Source organism: Protopterus annectens, chromosome 2.part0 (genome assembly GCF_019279795.1).
Source record: "Protopterus annectens isolate FY-2018-M chromosome 2.part0, PAN1.0, whole genome shotgun sequence".
Taxonomy (NCBI): Eukaryota; Metazoa; Chordata; order Ceratodontiformes; family Protopteridae; genus Protopterus; species Protopterus annectens.
Genome location: NC_056728.1, coordinates 198,647,175 through 198,661,672, shown reverse-complemented (window position 1 = coordinate 198,661,672; position 14,498 = coordinate 198,647,175). Strand labels below are relative to the sequence as shown.

The 14,498-nt window shown below is 38.9% G+C and overlaps 1 protein-coding gene across 4 annotated transcripts in view; it reads left to right on the top strand.

Annotated features, from left to right (window-relative positions):
- The window catches only part of BIN1 (bridging integrator 1), a 2,421,789-nt gene that overhangs the window by 1,738,172 nt on the left and 669,119 nt on the right, over window positions 1-14,498 (top strand). For all 4 annotated transcript variants that reach the window (XM_044060666.1, XM_044060667.1, XM_044060664.1 and 1 more), the window contains one exon: window positions 5,528-5,666. In XM_044060666.1, coding sequence (XP_043916601.1) covers window positions 5,528-5,666 — 139 coding nt within the window. The remainder of the gene's footprint in view (window positions 1-5,527; window positions 5,667-14,498) is intronic.

The window sequence follows — 14,498 nt, the reverse complement described above, 5'->3', positions numbered from 1 at the left end:
CTTCTGTACATACAAACTGTCTCTAACCAGCCCTCCCATACCTTTTCACTTACCCCCCCATTAAACCTTCTGTCCCAGACACCTCATCATGCCTACTTCATTATGTTTGCTATCTTTCAACTCAGTATCCCTGCATCTATTTATTGCCATCCTGTTGTACTTCAGGATCTACTCTTTTATCTGAATCTGCTTGCTGTCCTTCTTTTGTATCTTACAAACTACTTCTAGCATCTTTCTTACCCCACTTATACCAGCCAATTTACTCATCATTGGATGCTTTAAGTAAGCCTAAGCCTAGACACCATTGTTAATAATGTACCCTATGCTGCAGTAGCTCTACATATTTCCAGTTGACTGCTCACGCATATCTTACTGTTTTGTTGTTGAGTATTCAAGACCTGTAACCATTTCTATAAAATTTAGAATACAGATAAGGTTTTTCTGTCCTTCAATGGCTCTAGTTGTTAGTGTTCCACATCATCCTGTTTCTTTTTCCTTTTGGTTTAGTAGTTGAGTACCTACTTATTTCTGTAACATTAACTTACTGCCTTCAAAAATGAATTGATAATTGTTAATAATGTTTATATTAGACTTGTACTCCTCTCTTACTGTAACCTTTTGGAAAGTTAATGTATGTAATTTCTATGGAGCTTTACTCTTTGTCCCTTTGCTGAAAAGGATCCTCATATTCATTTAGACTATCGTAGTAAGCAAATGCTAATAAATAATAAATTAGTAATACCGGGAAGCTGGTTGCTTCTTAGCCAACAGAAGTAATGGGACATCAGCTCTACTGAGGAACCAGCTTCAGTGCAATATCTCAGCCATACCTCAGTCCTAAATGTCTTTTTCTCCTGCAAAAGGATTTTTCTCTCTTTCTGTTTTTTCTTTTTCTTTTCTTTTTAATCTTTACTATATTTCGTGGTGGTGGTGCTGCGGTAGCGTTGTCGCCTCACAATAAGATATCCTGTTCGATTCTCAGCTAAAGCGTCTTCTGTGTGGAGACATGCGTGAATGGGCGTACCTTCGTTGAAGGTTGTACATCAGGGCTGGCAACTCGGTACGTAAAAATCTACTGCCAATCATTAGCGGACTGGAGTTCCGTTGTGGTGACCCCTAACCGGGAAAAGCCGAAAGATACAATAACAACTATCTTTCTTATAAGTGGTGGTAGTTATCCCATTGCTAAGGTAGAAGAATCCTCTTCTAGAGAGAACAAAGACCTTCTTGAATTTCCAGCTGAGCTGCAAAAAAAGTTAGCATTCGATTGTTCTGAATAACTTCTGTCATGTTATCATTTCCTCAAAGGAGTGAAAAGGTACTGTATCCATTGATAAAGACATCATGAAAACCACTGTACTGAAAACCTTAAACCTCAATATCCTTTTAACAGCAAATTATAATTGCTAGTATAAAGCTGTTCTCTTCTTCTGGATGTCTTCACAATCACCATAATCATAGCACATCTAATATTCTGTTTTTTTAATTATTTTACCAGGTGTCTAGAGAGCAGAAAAAAATCAATTTCTTTCAGCATTTACCTGCTCTTTCCAAGCCAAGATTCAGCTTTTACCAGCCTCTGCTTGTTGTCTTGGTTGGAATGCTCTGACAATGTTCAATTTCTTGAATCTTTTGCTGAGATTGGTCCTTATAGTCTGAAAGCATATTAATTTATTTACACATTCAGCTGTTAAGAATTCACACTTGTCTGTAGGCATATTAGATTGCATTTCAATGTTTCCCAGTACTTGTTTGATTGCAGCTGTTATAAACTTTTAAATAAATAGGACAGGGCTTTGTGAAGTATTGTTTGACTCATCTCACCGTACCTGGAAGTCTGTGATAGAATCCAAGTTGCTTTCAACGAGAGCTGTATAATGAGAGTGAATAGGCATCATTTACAGTTACACAGTGTACGACCTGAAAAACATGAGCGACTAGCTCACAGGAAGAGTAGAGGAGGATTGCAGTAGCTGTACTTGAAAATGTCTTAAGACAGATCTAAGGTACATTTTAGGAGGAGGTGGGAAAAATAAACAAAGGCCAGAAGCTTTTGCTTGTGATCTGCATTTTATCCAGGAGTTGGGTTGTCTAGTTGTCACCCAAAACATTATTTGATGCTGATGTTCTATACATTCCCTAGAACCCACTGACAGTTTGTGCAGTTGGGATATACATTGTATCATGTTGTATGGCAGGGATTTATAAAGTATAACCTTTGCACAACTCTGATAATGCTTTATTTGTAGCTCTCTCAATGAATGTGGACTCTCTATTTCATAGCTGCAAGAAATTTACCTTTAAGATCATAAATGATGTGGAGTTGTTTGTTTAGAAGTTCTGGCTTTGAAGCACACCTGGCAAATTATTTAGTTTGTAATAAGAAGCCATTTTTAAAGTTATTTCATTGATTTACTTTGTGTAATGATAAGAATATTAGTAAGTTCAGAAGAAGCAACAGTAAATCTAAGGGTAAAAGTCATAGTACCAAAAAAGAACAGAACTACTGGAGAAAATAGTACCATGAACCACAAATAACTCCATATAAGGCACCAGGTCCAATAAAGGCAGTCTCAGTAAGGAGATTTACTCCCAGAAGTGGAAATAATTCCAAATTGAGCCAAGTAGCATAAAAACACGGACAGCTTTATTACATAACCTTGGAGTTATTTGTGGTTCATGGTAAAAATCATAATGCGTGTCTAAATTGTAGCAGGTGTGCTTTGAAGACCTGCATTTTAATCTGTTCCAAAATAACAATCCACTGATGTTGCCCTTCTTGGTGGTGTCTCCAGGCAGAGGATCAGTGTCTTCAAACCTGTTCCTATTACCTTCTCGTAGAAATGTTTGTCACAATTGTGCATGTAGTTGTCTGGAATCTGTCTTCAGGTGAAGAGACTATATGCTGGTCCAGTGCTAATTTAGTAAGGCTAATTTACAAGAAAGATTTTTTTTATATATACATGCTAATGGCTTTTAAATCCGACATTCTGGTTTACTCAAATGCTTATTTGTTGTTATCCCATTAAGGGTTAAGGTTTTCCTGAATGTCAGCATATTGTGGAGCCTTTTATAAAAGGAGTACGTTTATGTGTTTGGAGAGGTCTTATAGTGATGGACTATTTACAACATCTAGTATAGGTAGCTTTCTTAAGCCTACCTTCATTCAAACTCTGTTTTAAGTGTTGTGCACAAGGCGAAGAAATATTGGTTGTTAAACAGGCGGACACCATAAATATAAATATATTGTAAACAAATGTATAGGAGTAAGCACATTTGAGAGAATCTAGATAAGTTACAAAAGAAAGGTTTCTTGAACATAATCTCCCAAAGTGCAAGATTACACATACTGAGACAATAAATTTAGTATTTGTTTTGTGTAGTTTCCACTTGTAATTTCAAAAATAAATATTGCAACTTCTTTAAATTGTGAAAATGGATCTCTGATTTGCTCTTTCCCTGAGCTACAGTGAACTTAGATGTGTACAGTGAACTTGGATCTTACTTTTAATTGTGTCTGTCCATGAAAATTGTGAGTCCCTACTATGGAACACTACTAAGCCATTGTATATAATCACTTTATTTTTATAATTGTTTGCTAACTCCTGTGTAATCTATGTAAGTTTGTCAATGTGGAGCTTTTCTCCCTGGGCCTCCGCTGAAAATGGACATGTATCCAGTCGGACTATCCCGGTAAACAAATGTAAAAATAAAATAAGTATTTAGGGTAGGGAGTGTGAGGCTGAATCCCCTACATGGATTGGGTGGGAGCTGTAGGGAAAACAGCTCCCCCCAAAAGAAAAAAACAAACAAACAAAACAGTTTAAAAAAATTATTGTTTCACAGTTTCAGGCAATATCAGTTTGGGCAATCAAAATAGTTGCATGGAGCACTGATGAAACAAACAAGGGGAAGGAAGAAATGGATCACTTCAGTGGCTCTGCTGGACAGAGGCAGAGGAACTAATCTAAGTGGCCGGCGAAAGCCAACACATTCTGGCTAGGCTTATAAATACATTCGGGCAGATAGCCTAGTACCTACCTATGAACCTGTGACCTAAGCATTACAATGGGCTAAAATGTACTTCTTACATTCTAATATTAAAACATGAGATTAAAGCTATGTGGATATTTTGACATAATATACAGGATTGTTTCATGCAGAGAAACAGTACATCAGCAGTTAGTTAGACCAGTATTGATCAGCTCTGTAGAATATAAGTGACCTGAGTTTGATTAGAAGCTAAGGTATCTGAGGCCCTAGCAGGAAGGAAAACCATTCTCATCCTGGGGAGATGTGTGTGCATACTTGTTTGCTCCTCATGATCGATCTCCATTGTAGGCTGGAGACATGCAGGGTGGGGGTGTAGTCCAAGGGAGGTAGGTGCAGTGGCTTAGTCACCATTGCAGAAGGAGTGGTGCACCAGTGCACACCACTATACATCTATCCCAGATGTCACAAATGTACATGAGGGATATAAAAGTTTGGGCAAGGCACAGGTACACTCTCGGCAGCACTATGACATTATACTACGATCCAGTCTACTCCTTTGTACGTCTATCCTAGACATCACACATGATATATGAGGGGTACAGAAGTTTGGGCATGACACAAATACACTGTTGGAAGCAGTATGACATTACACCAGGTTGCAGCATACTCCTTTCTACATCTATCCCAGACATCACAAACAAACGTGAGGGCTACAGAAGTCTGGGCATAACACAAATAAACTCCCAGCAGCAGTGTGACACTGTACCAGGATCCAGGATATTTCTTTGTACATCTATCCCAGACATCATAGATGTAAGTGAGGGGTACAGAAGTTGGGTATAACCCAAATACACTTCCAGCAGCAGTATGACACTGTACCACGATCCTTGATCTCCTCACCAGCCCTGGACATTGGTCTAGCCCAGTGCTGGCTAAGTGTGGTCCAACAGACCCAGTGAATGAGGAAAGGACCTGGAGGCAAAATGATGGTCAGCTGTAGGAACAAAGAAAAGACAAGAAAAACACTTACAGAAATATAAAAAAAAATTTAGAGATACAAAAACAAGATTTGCACCTAAAATAATTTGAGGTATGGTGAAATTATCATATGTGCAAAAACTGAGGAAGCTATATTTTATTCAGTATGCAAGGGTAGGTACAACAGCACAAAGATACTCAGAAAAGTGAATGGCTGTATGTTAGAGTTGAAATATTAGTCACTCTGTGAGATAAGGGACTGGATGTTAACTATATAACTCAACTATAAAACTATATAACTATAAAACTATAACTATAAAAATGAAAAAACAAAACTGACAGGAAGAAACAGTGGCTAGGTGTGTAGAGTGGTTGTGAAATGCCGAGCTAAGCAAAATGTTTCATAAGAGAAGTAGAACTGGTATATGGCCTCTTGCCTGCTAACCAAAACCGTTCATATTTTTGTGTAACAAAAAGTATGCCTTGGTAATGTTAATGTATAGCTGACATGGTTGACTGTTGCCAATCTTAATTCCTGTAATTTTATACTTTGCAGTAATGTAGGTCCTCAGGAAGTGGCCACAAGCTCTTCACCTCTCACCAGCCCAGAAGCAAAAAATATTAACCATGAACCCGCATCATCACTGCCTGTCGAATTACCACCATTTGGAGAGATACCAAAGTCCCCTTCTCAGGTAAGCAGCTGTTTCTGTACTGCGGCTTTTGATACTGTAACATCTCAGGTAAGAAACTGTTGTACCATCTCAGGTAAGCAGCTATTTCTGTACTGTGGCTTTTGATACTATAAGCAGCTGTTACCATGTTGTGCCTTCTGATGTTTTAACATATTAGGTAAGTAAGTGTTACTGTTTCATCTCAAGTAAGAAGCTGTTTCTGTACTGTGGCTTTTGATGTTGTAACATCTCAGGTTAATCAGGCATTATTGCGCTATGTCATGTAAGCAGCTGTTGTACTATCTCAGGTAAGAAGTTGTTATTGTTCTGCAGTTTCTGATATTGTACCATCTTCAGTAAGTAGCTGTTGTTTTACCATCTCAGGTATAAGCTGCTAATATACTGTGGCTTCTGATATTGCACCATCTTCGGTAAGTAGCTGTTGTTCTACCATCTCAGGTATAAGCTGCTAATATACTGTGGCTTCTGATATTGCACCATCTTCGGTAAGTAGCTGTTCTACCATCTCAGGTATAAGCTGCTAATATACTGTGGCTTCTGATATTGCACCATCTTCGGTAAGTAGCTGTTCTACCATCTCAGGTGTAAGCTGCTAATATACTGTGGCTTCTGATATTGAACCATCTTCGGCAAGTAGCTGTTTTACCATCTCAGGTAAGAAGTTGCTAATATACTGTGGCTTCTGATATTGTACCATCTTCGGCAAGTAGCTGCTGTTCTGCCATCTCAGGTAAGAAGCTGCTAATGTACTGTGATTCCTGATAGTGCACCATCGTTGGTAAGCAACTGTTGTTCTACCATCTCAGGTAGGACGCTGCTAATGTACTGTGGTTTCTGATGTTGTACCATCTTCGGTAAGTAGCTGTTGTTCTGCCATCTCAGGTAGGACGCTGCTAATGTACTGTGGTTTCTGATATTGTACCTGAGCATCCTACATGGGACACTCCTCAACTCTGAGTGAGAGAGTGTTGTTTTGTGTGTCATATGTGCACTGTTTTATTACAATTTATTTTTTGGTCTGAATAGAGTGCAATATATTTAGAATGATTCAAACCTATGTTTATTTATTCTGATTGCAGTTAGTTTGCATTGGCACTTTTTTCAGTTGTTCATTGGCAGAAATATCGTTCTTAGATATAATGCCATAATTTATTTGCATATTGTATTGGCCATAGAAATATATAGATGGTAGCAAGTAGGAAATTCAGTTTTAAAATGCATAAACAGCAGCAGATGTGGAATACGTATTAGTCCAAAGTACTGGAATCCTGATTTGTTACGAGTGTCTTGATTAACAGACATTTGAAGGCATAACTCTTCAAAAGGCCATCTCTCACCTTCTGACATTCATTTTGTGATCATTACTTATTATATGGTCACCTTTTATGAGCACCCTGAGTATGAACAAGATGCACTTTTGTAGCACAGTAGTTTTTATTTTAATAGTTTGTGCTAGATGAGGGGAGAAGATGTTGTGTAAACTTAGTGGTTTGTAAAATGGTCTTCCTGTTGTGTATTTCATTTTGCTTTCAGCTGGGCAGTTATATAAAGAAGCAAATTCAACCTGCATTTCTGCAGCTTGTATTTTTGTGATTTTGATCTAGGCATTGTTGCATTTTCTTTAAAGGGGGTACTACACTAAAGGCAGTAAAGCTGCTTTTAATATTCTTGTTTGCCTCTGCCTCATTTACGTGGACTATCTGGACTACTCTTTGAACTCAGATTAGCAGGTGATATAAGGTTTGCTGTCCTGTAATACAAACCTTAGAGTTTAATGTGTGAATCAAGCACTTATTTTTATTTCTTAGTAGATATTTGACATTATTGGCTGCAAAGAACCAGGGCTACTTCAAAGGAATGAGAAATGAAAGCTCATATCTGGCCATAAACATGGAGTCTGAGCAGATGCAGAAGTGCTGTGTTGTGGAATAAAGTGAAAACAAACTAGCTGTTCACATAGCTACAGGCAGTTAAAAATGACATTAACTAGCCATGTACTTTAGGAGGTCAGATAGTTATCACTTTTAGCAGTAGCAGCATGTGTCCATAAGGAATAATGGAAGTAAGTGCAGATGACCTCTTCGTCTTGACGGACATATTACAATGATTTCAGACATATTTTATTAAATTGTGATGCCATTTATAGTGTGCTGCCATTCTCCTCTGCCAAGAGAGAGAAAAATATCCATTTTTTTATAAGGTTTGGAGATATATATATATATATATATATATATATACATATATATATATATATATATATATGTATGTATATCGCTAGATAAATACACGTATATATATATATATACATATATATATATATATATATATAGATATATATATGTATATATACATATATGTATATATATATATATATATATATATATATGCATATATATATATATATATATATATATATATATATATATATATATATGTATATATATATATATATATATATATATATATATAAAATATAGACAGAAAGATAGGTATGCATAGATATTTAACTGGCTAGGGCAACGGCAGACAGGTGAAAGGGGGTGCACCTGCATCCCCCTGGAATCAGCTGTCTTGGGGATTAATCTTCTTTTAATTAATAAAAAAAATATATATTTTTTTAAGGGCATTCTTCTTTAAGAATGTCCTTTACATCCAGTCGCACAGACGGTTCTCCATCTGTGTGACCGATGTTTTACATCTTCTGCGTCCACATGGAATTTGAGTTCCAGAAGACGTTTGGACTGGAGTCTGCGGACAAATGTACAAGTGAGAGGTAGGTGTGTGCATGCGTCTGTGTGTGTTTAAGTATTTAAGAGGTGTGTGTGTGTGTGTGTGTGTGTGTGTGTGTGTGTGTGTGTGTGTGTAAGAAATAGTTAGGGATGTGTGGATGTAAGAAGTAGGTAGGGGTGTGTATGCATGTATGTAAGAAGCGGTAGGAAAAGGTAGGGGTGTGTGTGTGTGTGTGTAAGAAGTAGATAGGTGTGTGTGTGTCTCTGTCTGTAAGAGTGGGGAGGTGTGTGTTCGTAAGTAAGAGGGGGTAGGTCACTAAATGATTATCTGTACAACTGCAAAGAGATAATATATTTGCAATACCCCGGGATTCAGTAAGGTTCTGTGCAGGAATAGCTTAGCAGAGCTCTCACAATCCACACACCCCTGCACTCAGGAAGTACCGCCCGGCAATAATAATGAGCGAGAATGCTCATAGGAGGTTGTATACCTCCCAACTGTGCAAATCTTCGCAGAATGTCCACATGTCACGGCCATACAGTACCCCAATTGTCCTGGCAAATCACTGGGATGATCTCATGTCGGTAAATAATGCATACATTTCAGTGTCCGACTTCAAATCCATGATAAAATGTATATTAAAACAAATCCTGTTATCCTAGCAACTATCCCAAGTTTATAAGAGCAATAATGAAAATATGTCTGTAGTTGTACCACAATTTGTCAAGCTTTGTCCAGATATTGTGCCTGAAGAGGTTGAGAGGTATGGGGGTTGCTAGGATGTCTGCCAAATGTGCAGATGCACACAGGAATCCACAGCAATAAGTGAAACCTGTCCCTTCCAAGAGAAAATAGCAGTAGAATTTTTTTTTTATCAAACAGATTAAATTTAACCGTAAGTGTGCAGGTTTGCCCCTTGCTTAGCTACGCATACTGTAGCTTAAATGGCACAAGAAGACAAATAGCAAGATACGTGCAATTGAAGCAGTACTGGAATAGTGTAGTGGACAGAGTGTTTGCTTTGTGAGCAGTCATTCCCAGTTCGATTCTCACTGTAGTAAATTCCATTTTTCATATGAAATCACTTTATGAACATATTTTTTGCCATATAACCTACTACATAACATATATTTGTGAACTGGAGTACTGCATTAAATGCATATGTGAGGTGTCATTGTAATAATGTGGTAAAATCCACAGATAAACACGAGTGCCCCATACAGTATATATACACATGAATCAGGGATACGAACTGAAGGTATAATGTGTAATGAATGATAAAGCCATAGAGTGTCCAAATCCACCACTTTCCCAAGAGCCATGTTACATTTCTGTCTAAATTAGTGCAGGGCTAAGTGGGAGTAACGACTTTTAAGCAGTAGTAAGTGGGTTTAAGCCCATTTGAGTGGGGGTAAGCAATGCACACACAGGTTAGGCAATATTGAAGCAAACTCCCTGTAAGCATATTTAACCAAAAGTTAGCATTGCTTACCGTTGTGCAAACCCACGCAAGCCCGCTTACAGCTGCTTAAAAGTGCCTTAATCACTCTGTATGCAACAACCGCTGTTCTGTCCAGCAGCAAAATAAAAAACCCTTGCAGGTCTTGAACCCAGGAACCCTGTACACTGTAGTCACAGTAGTTAACCAGTAAGCCATCACAGCAGAATATAAGATTGCGGTATCCCCAAACAGATCCTCACTTTAGCAAAATCAAAATTTACAAGTGAAATGAATCTATATACAGCTTTATGTTGTATAACCTCCTACATAACATAAATATGTCAACTGGAGTACTGCATTAAGTCCAGATGTGAGATGTCATTGTAATAAAGTGTTGAAATCCCCCCAATAAACACAAGGACCCCATACAGTGTACTTACACATGAATCATGGATACCAAACAATTACATAGCATGTAATAAATGATAAATCAATGCCAAACAGCAAATAGTGTGCAAATTTAAAATTAAGCAATGCTAAGCATTGCACACCCCTGCTTACTAGGTGTAAGCAATGTGTAGGCCAGCTAAATCAGCTTGCCCATTGGTTTACCCCTTTAAGCAATGCCAACATTAGGTAAGCAAGTTTGCCCATAGCTTAGTATTTTGAAAACCATCCAATCATGGCAAAGTGTGGGAAATTGGCCCTATTTAAACCCCACAGGTGGGAATACATCTCATAACTGGTTGCAGCTTCCTCCTGTAGGCACTATGGCCGGTGTGGGTGAAGGATCGTGCTTGCGGGCACAGCGCTGAGACATCCAGGAGTCCAAAGTCATGTCAGGACTCCTTGTTAAAGACCATGACCAGGGACTGCTGCAGGGCCAGTATCAGGGCTCCCAATGTAAAGTGGAAGCCTGGGACCATCTCGATCGTGACCTCACCAGTGCCACTGGCATCCCTCAAACTGGTGAGCAGGTCAGGCATCACTATGCCGACCTGAAACGGAGAAAGAGGGAGCTCTTGGATCAATGAATCCAAGAGGCTAGACAGACGGTGATATCCCAGCCATGTGTGAGTATCATTCTACTACCTTTTTAATAATTGCCAGCTCATTTGTATTATGGATAGGTATGGCTAAATATTCATGGCAGGCTGTGAATTGGGAAGCCCATGCCTGTTGGCTGCAGAGGCTGCGTCGCTAGGCAGGTTAGTAATAACCTTGCATGTATTGTCATAAGAAATAAATCTAAAAGTAGTAGAAAGTTAGATGCCAGTATAAAACCTGTATTGTGTATGGCATGTACTGAATAAACCAGACAATGTGGCAGGAAAAGTCTCATATAGTTTGTATGTAAATAAAAGGTTAACAGCCTGGAAATAAAGGTCTAACTCCTGGACTGCTTGTATTTCCTCTGGTATCATATGGTAATGTAATGTTGCAATCTCTTAATAGTACTGTTGTATTAAGCACGGTTACCCACACTGTACTACATAAATAAAATGTGTAGGAATGTCTGTATAAGATTGTTGTAATCACAAGGTCATATTGTACAACTGAGAGAGACTTAGACAGAAAACTGTGGAAAGATAGACAACATAATACAAATAGCACACTCAACTGAGACGTGAATTGTTGTATTTTTAGCACACACAGCCATGGTTCGAATCCTGGGAGTGGTAGTAAGCTGTATGCAGAATCATACCCCACAACTGTACAGATATTGTCAGAAAGTCCAGATAATTGGCGTAAGTCCCCTGCCTGTCACCCTGTCCCCCTGGCAAATCAGTGGGATGATCCCAGAAGTTTAGGCAGCAAATAATGACATACAACTGATTGTCAGACATCATAACTGTCAGAAGTTTATCTATAAGAACAAACCTGTTACTCCAGCAACTCACCAAAGTGTTATGAGAGTAATAAACAAAGGATGTCCCAGTGCCACCCCCATGTTGTGAAGCTATGACCAGAGTGTGTGCAGTAACAGAGTGAGACTTATGTGCATAATAATAATGTGGAATCTGGTAATATGTGTGGCAAGATTCAGGTAGTGTTAACAAACATTCCCCCTACAGGTCTGTCAGATACGAAAACTGTTCCTAGAAATAAAAGATTGAAATCCTGGACTGGCACTGTTTAGTCTGGTATTGTATGACATTGTTAGTATTGCAATATCTCTGACTAATAAGGTATTACTCATCACTATCGTCCACACAGTGCTACATAATAAAACTGTCTAGGAAACCCTGTATAAGAGTGTTGTAATTACAAGGTCAGATTGTAAAACCACGGGAGACTTATAGACAGAATTCAGAGAAAAGATACACAGCAATATCTATATAGCACACTCAGCTGTGATGTGCACTGTTTTATTTTTAGCAGACACAGCCATGGTTCAAATCCTGGGAGTGGTAGTAAGCTATATCTAGAATCATACCTCTCAACTGTACAGATTTATTTATTATTATTTATTTATTTTACATTTGATGACAGGGATAGTCCGACTGAGTTTAGTAGCCCTTTTTCAGCGGAGGCCCGAGGAGAAAAGCTCCAGATAGATTAACAAGACAAAATTCAACAGTACAATAAATGATACAGGATAAAAGTGTATGTACAATACAAAAAAAGTTTAACATTTTAATACAATGAAAAGTAAAAATATAAAGCTCACCAGCCTAAATATAACCCCCTACGTCACAAGATGGGTTGCCAACTGGCTCACGGACAGAACCCACATGGTAAGAGTTGCGGGAGCTAGGTCTGACTCTAAACCGGTTACAAGTGGCATTCCCCAGGGCTCAGTTTTAGGACCTCTCCTGTTTGGCATATACTTCTCAGAGGTACAGGCAAGCACAGGAGGACTATGGTTGACCAGGTTCGCAGATGACTGCAAACTAGAGGCTATACTTGACTCTCCAGCTGACACAGACATCCTCCAAAGGATCTCACTGAGACGGACACCTGGTGTCAAAATTATGGCCTCAAGCTAAATGCCAAAAACTGCATAGTCATCCCCTTTGGAAAAAACAAAGTACCCACAAACTACCACATAGGTGGTAGTCCCCTAAATACGGAAGACGCAATAAGGGATCTGGGGACCCAAGTAGATAGTAAACTCTCCTTTGATAATCACATTGCCAAAGTGGTTAGAAAATCCTTCTGTATGGCACACCTTATCACAACAGGGTTCGCATCCAGATCAAAAGAGGTCATTGTGCCCCTCTACTCATCGCTCATCCGACCCATCGTAGAGTACAATGCCCCATTTGGGATGTATCTGACAAGACACCTGCAACAGCTGGAAAGACCACAGAAGTACCTCACCAAGAGGATCACTGGCCTCAAACAGATGCCCTATGCAGGTCGACTGAAGAAACTCCAGCTGTACTCGGTTGCATACCGCCTACTCAGAGGTGATCTCTGCCTGACATACAAGGCCATGTGCAACCCCAGAACTGATGGACATGCTCCACCTAAAGAAAAGCTTATCCCCTCGAGCCACACGCTCTAGGGATTTAAACCTCACCACAACAATAAATAAGATGTGCTGGAGGGATAGATTCCTGTCACAGAGACATCCCATGCTTTGGAACAAGATTCCAGTCTACATTAGGCAGAGCTCCTTGCTAACACTCTTCAAGAGAAACCTTGATGAGTGGATGGGAAACAGAAAGTTTACCCTGGGGATCACTTCAGTGGCTCTGCTGGACAGTGGCACAGGGAACTAATCTAAGGGGGGAAGCGAAAGCCAACACATTCTGGCTAGGCTTATAAATGCCTTCGGGCAGATAGCCTAGTACCTACCTATGAACCTATTACACATGTATGATTTGTATTAGTAAGAGTTTTAGGTGAAAGATGAGAGACAGTTGATAGGAAGGATAGAGAGAGGGGCTAGAGGAGGGATTGGGGAGCTAAGAGAGAAAAGGTTTATGTGGGATGGTTACATTGACATACTCATTTAGACTGCAAGTATTGTTTAGTAGCTGTTTTAAAATGTTTTTGTTGCTGTAGAGTCCTAATTTTAAGCGGTAGATCATTCCAAGCCTTAGCAGGGTTGAAGCTGTAGAGATTTGTCCAGTTTTGGTATTAGGTTTATGTATTTATAATAACTCTTGATTAGAACTACGAAGGGATCTTGTTGGGGTGTAGTAAGAGATTAGTGGAGAGAGAGTTGGGCAGTAAGAGGGTTTATAAGAATAGAATGAATGATCTGTGTCTGAGTTAGTTGGAGAAGGTTGGGTAGCTGAAGCCAGTGTAGTTCTTTCAATGAAAGACAGTGATGGGACTTGTATGTGTTTTGTGTAACAAATCTAGCAATCTTGTTGTAAGTTGTTTCAAGTTTGGCTAGTCCAGTGTTGAGATTAGTTAGAATTTGTCAACTATAGAGTAGGGTGGGTAAGAGATAGGCGTTAGATATGGTTAGCTTGGCTTCTTTACTAAGAAATGTCTTATTACGGTACAGAAGTCCTAACTTTTGATGTGTTTTGTTAATGCAATTGTTGATGTGTAAGTCAAACTTTAAGTGGTCAGTAATGATGACGCCAAGTAGGTTTTTTTGGTGTCTACCTGTATAGGGGTATTATTTAGGGGCAATATGGTTTGATGTAGTGAAGGTTCTTTGGAAGGAGGAGTAGTAGTAGTTTTTTTTTTTTGGATTT